General features: G+C 46.2%; 2 protein-coding genes across 7 annotated transcripts in view; one reads left to right on the forward strand and one right to left on the reverse strand.

Moving 5' to 3' along the window:
* The window catches only part of SCLY (selenocysteine lyase), a 24252-nt gene extending 6931 nt beyond the window's left edge, over positions 1–17321 (forward strand). For 4 of the 6 annotated variants that reach the window (XM_050965575.1, XM_050965576.1, XM_050965578.1 and 1 more), the window contains 10 exons: positions 1709–1809; positions 2712–2895; positions 3724–3851; positions 4535–4699; positions 5866–5972; positions 7547–7583; positions 11322–11405; positions 13117–13219; positions 13694–13769; positions 15303–17321. In XM_050965575.1, the coding sequence (XP_050821532.1) occupies positions 1709–1809; positions 2712–2895; positions 3724–3851; positions 4535–4699; positions 5866–5972; positions 7547–7583; positions 11322–11405; positions 13117–13219; positions 13694–13769; positions 15303–15462 (1145 nt within the window). In that variant the 3' untranslated portion in view covers positions 15463–17321. The remainder of the gene's footprint in view (positions 1–1708; positions 1810–2711; positions 2896–3723; positions 3852–4534; positions 4700–5865; positions 5973–7546; positions 7584–11321; positions 11406–13116; positions 13220–13693; positions 13770–15302) is intronic. The other 2 variants (XM_050965579.1, XM_050965580.1) reach the window with 2 other exon arrangements.
* Positions 1–17406, reverse strand: part of LOC127057002 (uncharacterized) — a 150009-nt gene that overhangs the window by 13259 nt on the left and 119344 nt on the right. The window lies entirely within an intron of this gene.

A 17406-nucleotide genomic window follows, 5' to 3' on the forward strand; every position in this document is an offset into this window, starting at 1 on the left:
AGCGAAAAGCCTCCAAAGCAGGGATTTGACATAGGGTCTGCCACAACCCTGATAAGTACCCTAAACATCACGGTATTGGCTGTCTGGGGTGGGTTGGTTCTCTCTCTCTGGCTTTCATCAGAAATTCCATCCTGGACCTGAGAAACCTTCCTGTCACAATTGATATGCTTCCACGATAGGTTTCAGTTTTGATAAATCAGCATTTTCTGACAAAAAATCTGTTGTTGAAAAGTTTCTGACCAACTCTAATTGGAGCCATGCCAAATGTAAATATTCTGCCATTTTTTAGTTATTTGCCAACAAAAACTTAGAATGTAAACTTTTCAGGGTGGGAACTGCCTAGCACAATGGAGACCCTAGATGCTAATACAGTGCATATAATAATCATATTAATAATTAGTAATAAAGGCTGGACACTTTTTAAAAAGCTGGTGCAGAGTAATTTAACCCACTCCTCTAAATGGAAAAATGGCAGAGCTGATTGAATTCAATCACCCTAAAGAGAATTTCACCTTGAACTGAGGCCAAGAATGATGAGTTTCATATAAAAATTAAAGTTTTTGACAGTCTTTATGAACAATAGAAAAAAGAGTCATTAAAAAAAAAAAAGCTCACCTCAGAAGTCCAGGATTTTCAAAAATGAGTGCCTAAAGATAAGCTCCTAAATCTATATTTGGTTATCTAAATAAACATCCTGACTCTCAAAAAACAAAGAAAGAACAGTGCTTTCAGCAAGTCTCGTTGATGCTCAGCACTATTAAAAATCAGGCCACTTATTTCGGTGCCTTAATATGGACTTCAGAGTCTAAACTTTAGGCATCCACTTTTGAAAATCTTGGCCCCTAGCTACAGAGTTCATGACCCAGTGAAATTAATAAAAATAAACTTCTAAATAAAAGGAAACTTTCTTACTCTTTCAGATTGGCAAATCAGAGAGTTACAGCCTCTGTTTGGGTGTTCAGTGTTGGTGCTGTTAGGACACCCCTTAGTGAGAAATATTAAGTTCTGGAGGACATTTAAACTGCAGCTGAAAAAAACCAAACCAACTTTCAAGAAGACTCCCAGGGAAACAATTTCACCTACTATGCTAGCTGACTCTGACTCTGATACATTCTAGATACCTCCTTTGTCGTTTCTCTCCCTGCTCCTGTCTGCTAACTCATTCTGTTTGAACTGTGATCTATTTTTAGTTCGTTTATATTTTCAGCTGTTGAGCAACTGCACTGAACTTGCATAGGGTTGGGGGAAGAGCTTCCTCATAAGTCCCATGATGGATACATAGGCAAGTGCATGTATGAAAGGAATATGTCCGCAGAAAGAAGTACATGCAATTTCAGGAGACAATCCTTTCTTGCTGAGTGCAGGTTCTAACTGCAAATGATGGGGATTTCCTGTGTTTATGACTGGGAATCGTTTATGTCATCTGTATGAAAGTGATTTTTGTTTGCTATCACTGTCACCCAAGGACACTCTCTTCTAAACACTTTATTACTTCTTGACCTTTTAATCTTACAGAGAGAAAATCAAATAAATATGGAAAAGAATCCACCTCATACATTAAATCAAACATCTGTGGAAATACATTAAATACCTTTTAAACGAACCTCTAGTACAGGAATAAACATCCAGTGTTGCGTCCTTTCTACAGTTTTCTGCTGTAAATATGTAATAAACACAACTTGATCAACTGCATACATTGATCCTGCAGGTAGAAAGGCCAAGGAGATCATAAATAAAGCTCGGGAGAGCCTGGCCCAAATGGTGGGAGGAAGGCCCCAGGATATCATTTTCACCTCAGGGGGCACAGAGGTGAGTGCATGAATCCCAGCCTCATCCTCCCTGAACAGGACGAGTGCTTATATTGTGGTGTTTGAGAGAATAGAGAGTAACGGCTCCTCTACATGTGGTGATGCATCCTGCAGAGGGGTGGGGAGTGGCATACTTTCTTAAGTGCACTAAAATGCTCATTAATTGATCCATGTAGAAAGTGCTGGTGCACAATAATGGTTCCGTAGTACAGTTTAACATAGAAAATCAGGACATCTGATCACTCCAGAACAGGACTCGGCAACCTCTGGTACATGGCTTGCCCGGGTAAGTACCCTGGCTGGCTGAGCCAGTTTGTTTACCTGCCACGTCCGCAGGTTCAGCTGATCACAGCTGCCAATGGCCACGGTTCGCCGCTCCAGGCCAATGGGGGCTGCGGGAAGCAGCACGGGCCAAGGGTTGTGCTGGCCGTGGCTTCCCGCCACCCCCATTGACCTGGAGCAGCGAACCACAGCCAGTGGGAGCGGCGATCGGCCGAACCTGCAGATGCAGCAGGTAAACAAACTGGCCTGGCCCACCAGGGTGCTTACCCTGGTGAGCCGCATGCCAGAGGTTGCCGACTCCTGTTCTGAAGTGACCAGATGTCCCGATTTTTCTAGGGACAGTCCCGATATTCAACGTGTGAAAACTGTTACCCAGAGATGATGAGCACAAATGACTCCTCCTCTCACAGTCTGAAGATGATCCAACACCCCTGGTTAAAGGACCTGTTAGAGGAGTTCATTTCCCATTGACATTTTCAGTCTGCCCTAACGGTTATGTTTTCACAAAAAGCATTTTAAGCTGTTACTTGCATGCAGATAAATGAGAAATTGAAAGTAAGGGATTAGGTTATACCTTTGGTTATACCCTGCTCTGGCAGTCTCCCTCTTACCTCTCTGCAGGCAAATAATTTAGTTATCCACACGGCACTGAGGCATTTTAGAGAGAGTCGGGTGCTGGGACAGGATGGGCCTGGTGAGGATCACAAAAGGGCAGCCGGGGCCACTCCTCATTTCATTACATCTAATGTGGAACATGACTCGGTCCGTTTGCCATTGGAGCACCTTGTGAAAGAGCACATGGCAGGTGAGTACATTTGGATTGCAGGGGGTTACAGGGGAGTGTCATTGATATATACTCCCCATCTAAAGGCCCTCTGAGCTGCTTTTCACAGGTGCTTTTGTTTCAAAATAATAAATACAAGTCTCCTTTCTTTGCACACTGCACTTTTCCCAGTTCAGAAATGGAAGGTTCTGAATGAGGTGCTTGCAAAAGCAATCTCAACCAGCGTAATCACTGTAGTTATTTGTCAAATGATTGTGATCAAGGTCCTGCAGGGAACACAGAGTTTGAGGTACTGATGGTAGCACCAAGTTAATTTTCTCTTTTTTTAAACTACAGTGGAAAAGTCCAATGTTTTGTGCTGTTTTCTCCAGCCCTCAGTGAAGGGTACATTGCACTCCCCCTCACCCTCTGACCTGACCAAGTGTTGCTTTCCATGGTCACTAAATGCACTATTTTAGTGGCAGCTCTGAAGGCTTTCAGCTCAACAATCTGGGCCTCTTGCCCTCTTTTCTCTTTGTCCTTTCTATCCTGCATCCACTGCGTATGATCAGGAAGGCAAGCAGCCACCACGTCTGCAAGGACATTCCTCATGTGGGCCGCTAGTTGGTGTTCTAGCATGTGTATTTCATCCATTGCTTAAAAGCTGGGGGCATTATCCTCACATCTAGTCAAGTGTCTCCTTCCTCAAGATATGACAAGACCTTGAGTAGTTTCTGACATTCCACCTGCCCTACGCAATATGCAACCACAGTTTTATCAAGCCAGCTGCTAGACTATACTCTAAGTTCTTGTTATCTATGAGGTATTAGTCTGTATGATGAATCTAATTGCTCGTGTCTTGCCATGCAGAAGCCACCTTTGTCCCAGTGTCCAAGATCACTGGGCAAGTGGAAGTTGATGATGCCATTGCAGCAATCCGTCCAACCACGTGCCTGGTTTCCATCATGCTGGCCAATAATGAGACTGGGGTAATCATGGTTAGTTGGACCCTGGGTTTTATTTACCATGGATTGGAGGGAAGGGGGATCAAATCTGTGCTACATACTCTGTTTAACATTTGTTATTTTGGCATCTTCTGTGCACTGAGGTGCTTCCTCTGCCTGATCTTTTGTCCTGGTCTCTCTTTCCCTATCTCTCTTTTATTTTCTCCCTCTTTGTTACCCCATTCTCATGTCCCTATCTTCTTTTTTGCGCCTTTTCTCCCCTTCTGTCTGTCAGCCTAAAACAGTGGTTCCCAGATTGTGGTAGCTTGAGCATTTTTTGGTGGCCTTCAAAGATTTGGCTGGTCACTTGCTGCTGGCTTCTCCTCCACTGGCTACACTTCACGTTAGACAAACACCTGTGAGGGTTGGTTTAGGTATACTTAATCCTGGCTCAGCCAGGGAATGGACTAGATAACATCTTGAGGTTCCTTCCAGTCCTACATTTCTATGAGTCTTTTATTACAAAAGTATTTAAGGTCACTTTTCCATGCAAGGTCTTTCTTTAGGGGGATGTTATGTAATAGCGAATGGAGGGAAGGTGGCCAGCAGGATAGTGAATAGGAAGGGAGGCAGTCACAAATGAGAGGGGAGGTGTTCATGAGACGTTCTAACAAGATGTGTTACACAGTGTGAAGAGTTTGAGACCCCAATCACCTGAGAGTGTTCTCTCCTGCCAGCCCATCTCAGAGCTCAGCCAGCAGATTCAGATCCTGAATCAGAACAGAATGGCATTAGGGCTGCCCAGGATTTTGATGCACACAGACGCAGCCCAGATGATAGGAAAAGGGCGAGTGGATGGGCAGGATCTGGGAGTGGATTACCTCACCATTGTGGGACACAAGGTATGCCTCTATTCTCCTTCGATTTCTCTCTTCATGTCACACTGGAGCTGACCATATATTTAAATCACCTTTCAATACAAGAATATTCTCTTCTGAATTATTGCATCTTCTGAGAAGAATCCTTTGTATTCTCTGCCTTAGGTCTGGCCAAAGAATGGCTGCTGATAGAAAGCGGTTTTCTAATTTTTTGCAAAAGGGAAAGGAAAAGCCAACTTTCTTAGTATAAGTCTGGAGGACAAAAACCATCCTTCAGAGAAGCCTGCATCAGGGCTAGAACATGTTACCCCAACCAGTATTGTGGCAGGGGCTTTGGGAATCCAAATGCTGTCCTCTCGCTTTCTGTTTTTCTGACTCCAAACCAGACATGTAGGTGAATGTTCTTCTCATGTTAAGGTAGTAACTCAGGATTTGAGTTGATCTACTTGTGTATGGCTCACATACAGAGCATCCTCATCTCCCTGTGGCACAGAGAGAGACGGAATAAGACAGTCCAGCCAGTCTCTCTTTCTACTTTGGAGGATTTAGTGCATTAGACTTTTGTTCAAGTATTAAAGCTTTTCATGAGATGGCACTCTGGAGATAGTCTTTACTGTACCCAGCTGTGTTTGTGCGTGTGTATATATACAATGTGTGCACACAGGTGATACAGTGATGTGAGGACATGGACAATGGACAGCCAGTTATACAGTACTTTACTTTTCTTAAACACTCTGCAATCCTATGACAGACTTGTGTCTGCACAGCTATCCTCAGAGCAAGATGGTACAAAAGATGAGAGGGTTCCATGGTTCCTAGGCCATCAGTAAGATGAAGATGGAGGATAAGGCTTTTATTCTTGTTCTGGAGGTATCCTGTTGGCAATAGAACCACAGAGAAGGAGGAACTGGAGTTTGGAACAGTAGGGAATTGATTAGGACTGTGCAGGGCTGCTGTGAGGACTAACTGGAGAGAGAGAATAAATTGCTTGGAATGGGAAAAGAATAGAGTATAGAGTAAGTGTTGAGTATTATTATTATAAATTGTTGGGAAAGTGAAAATGAGAAGGATCAGGATCAGAATGGGTAGAATCCAGAAACCCTCTCCAAGAGGTGCCAAGTGAAGTGAGGAGGGGGAATTACGATGTTTCCTTGAGTTCCCTTTCTTAGAGGTGGTGGTTTTCATTGCAGTTTTATGCCCCACGGATTGGAGCACTGTATGTTCGAGGACCTGGGGTCACCACTCCTCTGCATCCCATGCTGTTTGGAGGGGGACAGGAGCGGAATTTCCGTCCTGGGTAAGGTGGATGGCCGGATGGATGAGCAGATGTTTCACTGGGTCAGTACATTTAGAGGACTGGCTAAGTGAGCAGATGGCTGTACTATTTAGTGAATGTGCCCTGTGAGAAGCTCTGGAGTACTCACTTCCATTGGTCTTTCTGGGATGACAAGTTGTAAGATGCTTAGAGAAAAAATGAGTTAGTTTGTTAATTGCACTGAAGATGTCAAGTGTCATATAAATACTAAACGCAAAATTGTAAGCATTGAAGGCCATCCAGGATTCCATCACTGTGCTCCACCTCACAGCACCAATGGGGCTAGAACCCAGAACCCCCTGGATTCTAGCCCCATTGAGCTGAGAAACTGTTACTTGTTAGTTGTGTGGGGCCTGATGCTCAGCTGAGCAATTCTAATCCCTTCCAGTAGAGGGCGAAATGCCAGGTACATGTAGCTACATCCTGCATGAAAGGCAGGCTGCATCCACACTCAGGGCGTTATGTACCTACACAGAGCCGTGAAAGGGGAGCTGCCGGAGCCTTTCCCCACTGCCTCTTCCCTCCCAGATCCTTTTCCTGGTGCTGGAGCCTTTCACTGTGGAGAGGAAAGGTGCTGGCGGAGGGCTGCTGGTGGCTTTCTCTGCTTAAACAAAAGGCTCCGAGTCTTTCCCGCTGTTGGAGCCTTTCGCTGCAACAGGGAGGTAATGGTACACTACACTGCTAAATATAACAATGCAGACGTGGGAGGCACTGCTTGGGCATGTAGATAACCTTGTAGGTATACACCCTAGGATTCAGGAGTGTAGGGCACTCTGCTTGCCTAAGCTGTGCCCCAGCATCTACATTGCTGTTCATACCTGTGCTAGCTGGGCATGTGGTGTCTGTACTCTACATGCCACTGCCTCAGTAGATGTACCCTAAAAGTCTATGTGGTTGGAAGTCTCTCCTCATTGGAAGGAACAGTCTGGTCAGCCAGCCAGATGTAGGTTATAATTAGATTGATAATCGAACACATTTCATTTTATTCCCAGCCTGTCTCTCCTGTAAGAACTGTGCAAAGGACAGTAAGGTTTCTTCTGGGTGTGGGAGAAGAACTCTGCTGCTGGTGTATACACATTGGTGTCTGTTATGCTCTTGACTAAATGCATTCTGAATACAGTATCACTGACTTTGTGTAAGCCACATGTCAAATTCCCTTGGATTCACAAATAGAAGATCATTTTGAAGTTCTCCTGGATTCCTAAAAGTCATCTGCAGACATCTCAGTGACAGCTTCAAGCTAGTCACTGATTTTTGCAACCAGAGGTAGAGTTTTCCATGTAGGAAAAGGCAGCATCGATTCGCTTGACTAACTGAAAAATATCAGTCTCCTTTACCACAGCTGTGAACAAATAGAGAGTTAAGCACCTAACTGGCCACTTGTGCACACAGTTGTTTGTTGTGGTAATTACCCCATATGTTGCCTTGCGGTTGTTCTCACATTACCTATGTATGCAAGTGAGGCTACTGCCTTTTAAAAATAGGGCTCTCGGCACCCATTGATTTCCTGGGGAAGATGGAAATAAATAATTTCTGTACAAATGTTTCTCTTTCAGGACAGAGAATACGCCAATGATTGCTGGCCTTGGCAAGGTGAGTTCAGAAGGAATCAAGGGAGAAAAAGGAGTGTGAGTCAAACATTAATGGTGCCTGACGGATAAGTAACTAACTTGTCTGCTGTGCACCAAGCTCTTTAAAATAAACCCTAACCAAAAAAGAAAAGTCAACTTGTAGCAAAACAAGACTACAGTGTAAACTCTTGTTTTCTGTTATTAGCCAAAGGAAATTTTTCAAAGTGGTTCTGGGAGATTTAGCTGAACAACTTCCCATGCCAGTAATGGGAATCACCCCGCTAAATCTGCACAATGCTTTGAGGATGTTGAGATAAGTGTGTATTTCACAGAAAGAGGGTTGTGTGGTGGATATGAGTCTTAGAGTACAGACACTACATGCCCAGCTAGCACAGGTATGAGCAGCAATGTAGATGCTGAGGCACAGCTTAGGCAAGCAGAGTGCCCTACACTCCTGAATCCTAGGGTGTATACCTACAAGGCTATCTACATGCCCAAGCAGTGCCTCCCACGTCTGCATTGTTATTTTTAGAAGTGTAGTCTTGATCTTGAAAAATGGCCTCTGTAATTCATGGAAGATCTGTAATAAAGCACAGCATGATCTGCTATTCCTTCTACTTCCCCCTTCTTTCCCCTTCTGTGACCTGTACAGTTCTGTTCCCCAGCACTCAAGCCAGGGGTTGGGGGAAGACTGCTACATGTTTGCTTTCACTTGTGGAGTAATAGCACATTTGAAAACTATGTCATCAAGAAGAGTTTTTTTTAATAAAGAGGCCAAAAGTACATAGTGGTTTCTGGTGTACGGAGCTCTGATTAGGAAAAGTTAGAGGTAGAGGACTTCCCCGCCTCCTGTGGATCTCTAGACCAAGCTTGTGAGAGGGGCTGGGGAAAGCTGAGAGCCCATGCACAGTTTGATATCCGGGAAGCATTCTTCAGAGCAGGTGATCAAACTGCACAGTGCCTAGCACTGGTTTGGCAAGTCACCAGGAATCTGAACGCTGCACCGAATTGTCCTATAAATGTGCCAGACTAAGGCCAGGACTTTGTAAGGAGCTTAGCTCCTGTTTAGGCATCGAAATAAAGGGACAGGTTTTCGAAGTGCTCAGTATGCCGAATGCAGAGCTGTTGTGAAATCTGGTCCCACACCACACAAATGTGCTGGTACTTCGGTTCTAAAAGTGCCCCTTGGAGGAGAAATGCTTTGAGGCCCCAGAGCATGTGGAGGTTGGGCTTCATTTCACCAGACTAGGATTTGTGCCCCACTGATGATACCATCATCCCCCTTGAGGTGGCTTCCTTCTCCGGACTGGGGGCTAGGCACCTTAAGAACATAAGAACAGCCATACTAGATTAGACCAAAGGTCTGTCTAGCCCAGTATCCTGTCTTTTGACAGTGGCCAATGCAAATTCCATCTTGATGGAATTAGTTCATGTATAAGCCCTTCCACCCTCAAGTGCTAGCATGAATTCAAGTGCTAGCGTGAATAATAGGGCTCAGATTTTTCTGGATGTGATAGCAGATGGATTTCTTCACCAAGTAGTTGAAGAACCAACAAGAGGGGATGCCATTTTAGATTTGGTTTTGGTGAGTAGTGAGGACCTCATAGAAGAAATGGTTGTAGGGGACAACCTTGGTTCGAGTGATCATGAGCTAATTCAGTTCAAACTAGATGGAAGGATAAACAAAAATAGATCTGGGACTAGGGTTTTTGACTTCTCAAGGGCTAACTTTAAAGAATTAAGGAAATTAGTTAGGGAAGTGGATTGGACTGAAGAACTTGTGGGTCTAAATGCAGAGGAGGCCTGGAATTACTTTAAGTCACAGCTGCAGAAACTATCAGAAGCCTGCATCCCAAGAAAGGGGGAAAAAACCATAGGCAGGAGTTGTAGACCAAGCTGGATGAGCAAGCATCTCAGAGAGGTGATTAAGAAAAAGCAGAAAGCCTACAAGGAGTGGAAGAAGGGTGGGATTAGCAAGGAAAGCTACCTTAGTGAGGTCAGAACATGCAGGGATAAAGTGAGAAAGGCTAAAAGGCATGTAGAGTTGGACCCTGCAAAGGGAATTGAAACCAATAGTAAAAGGTTCTATAGCCATATAAATAAGAAGAAAACAAAGAAAGAAGTGGGACCACTAAACACTGAGGATGGAATGGAGGTTAAGGATAACCTAGGCATGGCCCAATATCTAAATAAGTACTTTGCCTCAGTCTTTAATAAGGCTAATGAGGAGCTTAGGGATAATGGAAGGATGACAAACGGGAATGAGGATATGGAGGTGGATATTACCACATCTGAGGTAGAAGCCAAACTTGAACAGCTTAATGGGACAAAATCGGAGGGCCCAGACAATCTTCATCCAAGAATATTAAAGGATCTGGCGCATGAAATTGCGAGCCCGTTAGCGAGAATTTTTAATGAATCAGTAAACTCAGGGGTTGTACCGTATGACTGGAGAATTGCTAACATAGTTCCTGTCTTTAAGAAAGGGAAAAAAAGTGATCCGAGTAACTATAGGCCTGTTAGTTTGAAATCTGCAGTATACAAGGTCTTGGAAAAAATTTTGAAGGAGAAAGTAGTTAAGGACATTGAGGTCAATAGTAATTGGGACAAGTTACAACATGGTTTTACTAAAGGTAGATCATGCCAAACCAACCTGATCTCCTTCTTTGAGAAGGTGACAGATTATTTAGACAAAGGAAATGCAGTAGATCTAATTTACCTCGATTTCAGTAAGGCATTTGACACGGTTCCACATGGGGAATTATTAGTTAAATTGGAAAAGATAGGGATCAATATGAAAATTGAAAGGTGGATAAGGAACTGTTAAAGGGGAGACTCCAATGTGTCATACTGAAGGGTGAACTGTCAGGCTGGAAGGAGGTTACTAGTGGAGTTCCTCAAGGATCAGTTTTGGGACCAATCTTATTTAACCTTTTTATTACTGACCTTGGCACAAAAAGCGGGAATGTGCTAATAAAGTTTGCGGATGACACAAAGCTGAGGGGTATTGCTAACACAGAGAAGGACCGGGATATCATACAGGAAGATCTGGATGACCTTGTAAACTGGAGTAATAGTAATAGGATGAAATTTAATAGTGAAAAGTGCAAGATCATGCACTTAGAGATTAATAATAAGAATTTTAGATATACATTGGGGACACATCAATTGGAAGCAACAGAGGAGGAGAAGGACCTTGGAGTATTGGTTGATCACAGGATGACTATGAGCCACCAATGTGATATGGCCGTTAAAAAAGCTAATGCAGTTTTAGGATGCATCAGGCGAGGTATTTCCAGCAAGTTACAGCACTGCAAAGCGCCAGTGTAAACACTGCCCCAGCGCTGGGAGCACAGCTCCACGGGGAGGTGGAGTACCTGCAGCGCTGGGAGAGCTCTCTCCCAGCGCTGGCGCCGCGACCACACTCGCACTTCAAAGCGCTGCTGTGGGAGCCCTCCCGCGGCAGCACTTTGGAGTTTCGAGTGTAGCCAAGCCCTTAGACTCAGAAGCTGAGAGTAGATGACAGGAAATGGATCACTCAATGATTGCCTGTTCTGTTCATTCCTTCTGAAGCACCTGGCATTTGCCACTGTCGGAAGACAGGATACTGGGCTAGATGGACCATTGGTCTGATTCAGTATGGCTGTTTTTATGGTATATTTCCAGGGGATTATTGTTCTTCTCACATGATTGTGACCAGATCTTGTGTTACAGTTGCTGAGAAATATAGCATCCGATTTGTTTTCTTTTCTGCACTCAGGCCGCTGAGCTGGTGAACAAGAACTGTGAGGATTATGAGGCTCACATGAAGGAGGTTCGGGATTACTTGGAGGAGAGGCTAGAAGTGAGCATACCTCGTTCCTATTATGTTTATGCTCCTGCTGGAGTCCCTGATCTCTGGGCAGTCTGTACAGCAAGCTTCTTAGAGGAGGAGGAGAAAAGAGTGTGTTTTTCAAGAGCACCAGCAATTTGGAAGGACTGTGACAAAAGCATCTGGCAGGGAGACGCACAGCGAACACCATCAGTGGGCACTGAAATGGGGGGGAGGAAGTAGTCGAGATGTAGCAAGCTGAGCAGAGGAGTGCATATGGGATCATGAAGAAAGAGGGAGGAGAAAATGGACTGAGAAGGATAGAGGGAAGAAGGGTAGGTGGTCACACACTACATGGGCCAGGTAAGTTCCTAGATCAGGGGTGGACAAATTTTTTGGCCCGAGGGCCACTTTGGAGTTCTGAAACTGGATGGAGGGCTGGGTAGGGAAGGCTGGGCCTCCCCAAACAGCCTGGCCCCCGCCGCCTCCCACTTCCTGCCCCCTGACTGCCCCCCTCAGAATCCCCTACCCATCCTACCCCCCCGCTCCTTGTCCCCTGACCACCCCCTCCTGGGACCCCCACCCCTACACCCCCCAGGACCTCACCCCCTATCCAACCCCCCTGCTCCCTGTCCCCTGCCTGCCCCCCTTACCTCCCCAGAACCTCCACCCCATCCAGCTGCCCCCTTTCCCTATCCCCTGACTGCCCTCTGGGACCCCTCGCCACTTATCCATCCCTTGCTCCCCGCCCCCTGACACCTCCCCAGAACCTCTGCCCCATCCAGCCCCCCCACTCCCCACCCCCTTACTATGCTGCTCAGAGCGGCAGGAGCTCGCAGCCCTGCCACCCAGCCACGCCAGCTGCACTGCCCGGCAGGAGCGGAAGGCTAGACCGCTGGCGGCGTGGCACTGTGGAGGAGGGGGAATGGCTGGGGAGAGCCCAGGCACTAGCCTTCCTGGCCGGGAGCTCAGGGGCCGGGCAGGACGGTCCTGCGGGCCATAGTTTGCCCACCTCTGACCTAGATAATAGATAAAAAAGGGGGTGAAATGGAACTCTCCCCCTTTCAGATTGTTCAGCTCCTCAGCCAACACTGGCCCTCCCCAGCTTTCTTGTAGAAGGAAGTGGCAACCCTTCTCACTGGCTTTCTGTTTGTGGCCATGATTCCTGATTCAGTGATGTGCATCCCCACTATTCAGAGATGCTAGATGCTGTTTTGCCCCTGATGCCCCTAACTTGTAGTCCTTCTGCATTGGCACTTAGGGCCCTCTGACGGGGTGCAGGAATCATGGGGAGGCAGGATTGGCCAGGTCACTTCCACAACATGCTACTCACCCACCCTGGAACTCTCCCTGCAGCAGGGCCTCTTGCAATGGCCCTGAGTTAGAGTCAGCAGAGCAAGGCCTGCAGCTTCCTTAGGGTGACTCCTACACTGGTTTATTTCCTGTGGGGGCCTTGGAGCCCCCTTGCACCAGTATAGCCAGAGGAAAGTGGCCATGGCACAGTGGTGAATTCCCCAGAAACAGTCTAGAGTTTGTCCCAGCCTGCCAGCTCAGTGTTCAAATCACCAATCAGCCTGGGCTGTGTACATGTCAAGTCCCCAGGAGGTCTCCCCAAAGCCCTAGTGGTGCGTGGGGATGGAGGCTTATAGGGGCTTTAGGGTGTGTTCCTCCTGCCCAGCCGCATCCTACCCAGGGCAGAGCAGTTTGCATTCATGGAGCTGTTAATGTTTATTTTATTTTCCAGGCTTCGTTTGGAAAGCAGAGACTCCACTTTAACAGTCGATTTCCAGGTGCCAAGCGGCTCTGCAACACTTGTAACTTTTCTATTTGGGGGCCAGGGCTGCAAGGTATCTCTCTTCTATCCTAGCCACGGTCATCCTTTACATCTCTGTCTGGGCCCCCAATTCCCCTTCCCTCTAGCCCGCTGCTTCTCCTCTTGTGCTATCAGACTCTGAAGAAGACGTATTGCATGGCCACTTCAACCATGGAGCAGGATGCCAGAAGACCTGCACAAGCCTGAGAGCAGCGGCTCATTGATCTTGCGGGAGGATGCCAGGCACAGGGCTGAATCATCAGAGTCCCCTCATCTGTTCAGAAGCATGTCAGGCCTGCCAGAGCCAGGGCCAGGCCTGGACCTCTTACCCTGAGCAGAGAGGAAAATGACCCTGCTAGAACATTGCTCAGAGGTTGTGCTGAAAGGGTTGTTTGAAGTGTAGATTGGTCATTTGTGTATGGGAGGTTTAAAGAAGGGTCCCTGTGCTGTCATTCAGCTTGGTAAGTATCCTGTGCTGAGCAGGGCCTGTGCTTTGTCTCTTCTGCAGGGCGGATGGTGCTATCCCACTGCAAGACTCTACTCGCCAGCGTTGGTGCTGCATGCCATTCGGAGAAGGGTGACCAGTAAGCAATCCATGTTGTGATACTGAGTCATCCTCCTGGGAAGAGAGAGGTCAAGTTGAAGGGGACTGAGCTTGCACCTTTATGAAATAGTTTCTCATAAACAATTGCTCCTTCAAACAGCTCCTTTGGGATCACACAAGAAGATTAATGCTTTCCACATGGTCCTGAGTAACCCCCAGGAGTAGGTTGAGGATGTACAGTAAACACAAATGAGTTACTGAGTAACAGGGCTTAGTGTGACATTGGGTAGTTTCTCATTGAATAGACAGGGCAGTGAGGTGCTCAGGTGGTGATTCGCTCTCCTGCCACATCACAGATGGTATGCAGAGAGCACGTGGAAAGCAGGGAAGCTGACCTGAGGAGCTCAGCATTTGCAGGGTCAGAATGAGAGCCATCAGACTGGAAAGATAGAGCACCTGAAGACCAGCTGAGCCATGAGGCTAGAAGAGTCCAGATTGTTCAGAGCCCAAAATTTGAGCAAGAAACCTTGGTGTTTTAATAGAATCATAGAGGTCGAGTACCCCGAGTATATTTATTTTTAGTGCTGTAGACTGCCATGTGGAAGATGAATTTGATCCCAGTGTGTGGCATGGGTCACTGGCTTACTCCTGGCTGGCTGAAATACTGCAGGCCAAAAGTACTGTGGAATCAGCATGTTTAGCTCCAGTGGGCAGAGGCAAGGGCAAGTATATCACATCACTATCTTGACACCTCCAGCTGATTAGATTGAACAGCATTGACCAACTCCTAGAAGAATCCAGTGCCTTTCAGCCAGAATGAGGGGGAGAGTGTATAGACCTGAAATTAGTTTAGACTTGAAATTAGAGGAAGGTTCTAACCATCAGAGGAGTGAAGTTCTGGAACAGCCTTCCAAGGGGAGTAGTGGGGGCAAAAGACATATCTGGCTTCAAGACTAAGCTTGATAAGTTTATGGAGCGGATGGTATGATGGGATAGCATTAATTTGGCAATTGATCTTTGATTATCAGCAGGTAAGTATGCCCAGTGGTCTGTGATGGGATGTTAGATGGGGTGGGATCTGAGTTACTACAGAGAATTCTTTCCTGGGTGTCTGGCTGGTGAGTCTTGCCCACATGCTCAGGGTTTAACTGATCACCATATTTGGGGTCGGGAAGAAATTTTCCTCCAGGGCAGATTAGCAGAGGCCCTGGAGGTTTTTCTCCTTCCTCTGCAACATGGGGCATGGGTCACTTGCTGGAGGATTCTCTGCAGCTTGAGGTCTTCAAACCACAATTTGAGGACTTCAGTAACTCAGACATAGGTTAGGGGTTTGTTACAGGAGTGGATGGGTGAGATTCTGTGGCCTGCATTGTGCAGGAGGTCAGACTAGATGATCATCATGGTCCCTTCTGACCTTAAAAGTCTATGAGTCTATAATCTGCTTGGAGGACGGGATTGCTACTGCTCAGACAATTATACTTGTTTTCATTATCATAGTGAATTTTACAGGGGAGGAATGTGTTCCCTTGATGTTTAAAGTGTTAAACCCTGCTTTCATTGTGTTGTTTTCCAGGCCCTCCTCTATACTGCTCAGCTGTGGGATTCCCTGTGAAGTGGCTCGGAATGCCCTGCGGCTCAGTGTGGGGCGGGACACCACCAAGGAGGATGTGGACATAATAGTGGAAGATCTGAAGCAGTCTGTGGCTCAGCTGGAACAGAACAGAGTCACTTAGAGATCAGGGATCAGGACTGGGAACTGAGAGGAGAGATCTTGAAAGAAACATTCCCGGGCCGTGATTCTCCCCTGCCCTGTACATGGTGTGTCATTTATTGGGTGTGACAAGCTGTCCAGTCAGAACAGTAATATTTTACACCTGCCTTGGTTTGATGTAAATGGCTGCAGAAGGTGCAGGGCAATGGAGAATCAGACCTTTAGACTCTTCCCATTCCTGAAGAACTGGCTGTCCTGTGCTGGGAGAACTGCAGCTGTTATTACATGTTCATTCCTTTAGGACATCGGAATGTGGCAAGTAATATCACTGCTTAAGTTGGGAAACTTTTAAATGCTCACTTGTTCTACTGAGAAGTTAAAACTCTGGGTTTGGGGACTGTGCATTTGGGTCTTGGGGGGAGGGGGAGTGTTAATGTATTCAGCTGTATTTGTGTCCAGGGGAGCAGCTGTAATTGTGCACAGGTGTGCCTGGGCTAGCACAGAGGAATGAGAGTAGGAGTCTGCATTCAGGAGCACTCTATGAGGGATTAGGAAGACATGTATGTGTTCCTGGGATACCTGTATTTGCACATAGGAGGCTGTCTGAGAATGCCTGCATTTATGCATAGAAGGGTGTATGTATGTCTTAAGGGTGCCAATCTTAGAATGTGTGTGTGCAGTCAGGAGGTAGTTTGGCTAGTGCACAGGATGTGTGTGCATTCAGAGGAAGAGTTAGCGTGCATGTGTCATTTTGTCACATCTGGCCAGTCCCACCTTTCTGAGCATCAGAATTGTAGGATCTGTGATGCGCACACACACACACTCTACATGCACATAGTTATGAGCATTAAAGATCTTCGCTCTGACTTCCCCATGAAGGAGACAGGCTTTCCAGGACTCATGGAAATTAGGAAAATTTTTGTTTCAAATCAGTGTCTTTCCAGGAAAGGAGGTTGCCAGACAAGGCTGTTATTGGTATCTCTCAAAGGCAGGAATATAACATTTACTGTACCACATTAGATCCTTGGTACCTTGGCTGGTACCTTGCCTCCGACTGGCCAATACCTGATGTTTCAGAGGATTTGTTGGTACTGAAGGAACTAGAATATTCCTTTAAATATTCCTCAAACTCTTTTATGATCGTCCTTATAACACCTGCACTGGTTACTCTTGTTTGTGTTGACAGTGCATTCTTCCTATGACTTCTCCTGCCAGGGAGCAGGTCCTGCATTCAGCTGTGAATTCTTTGAAGGGAATGCACTGTCTATTATGCACCTGCTCCTGTGGAGAACAGAACTTGGCCACTCAGGTGGCTCTTTTATTCCTACTGCTAATCAATGGATTAGAAATAAACTAATAAAGCAGTAACTCATCATAGGGGAACAGCCTGGCAGGGTGAAGTGAGGAGATGAGGAAGGACTAATATGTCTGTGTTCTCACAGATAGTAAAAGATATCTCTGTTAAACTGAAATATTTTAATTAAAAGCACATTTTCCTTCAGAAGTTTCTGTTTTATGTTGGGGACCTAGGAGTTCATGAGACAGTTAGGCTGGCAAGTATCATGGTGAAAGGAGGTGGAAGAGACAACTCTGATTGAGAGCATTTCAAAGGCTGCCATGTCTCTTCACTTATGATGACATAAGGGTCTGGGGAAAGTTTGCATGCCCTTCCAGGTGTGGTTAGATGTTGATAGATGTTTGGCTGAATGTGCGTGTTCCGTGTGCCACCCCAGCACAGCAGACCTCAAGCGAACTGAGCAATGACCACAAGATCCATTAAGAGACGAAGGCACCCAGCCAGGTTTATTGTCAACGAAGCATGATGCTAGTATCCCACAGACTCTACCAGACCCCTGACAAATGTATGCCCATAACCATGGACCAGCTCAGTGAACGGTGTGACTTTCTTTTCCTCCTGTGGCCAGACAAAGATACTCCCTCTGAGATACATCTTTATACCCTGATA

The sequence above is a fragment of the Gopherus flavomarginatus genome, chromosome 8 (genome assembly GCF_025201925.1).
Source record: "Gopherus flavomarginatus isolate rGopFla2 chromosome 8, rGopFla2.mat.asm, whole genome shotgun sequence".
Classification (NCBI taxonomy): Eukaryota; Metazoa; Chordata; order Testudines; family Testudinidae; genus Gopherus; species Gopherus flavomarginatus.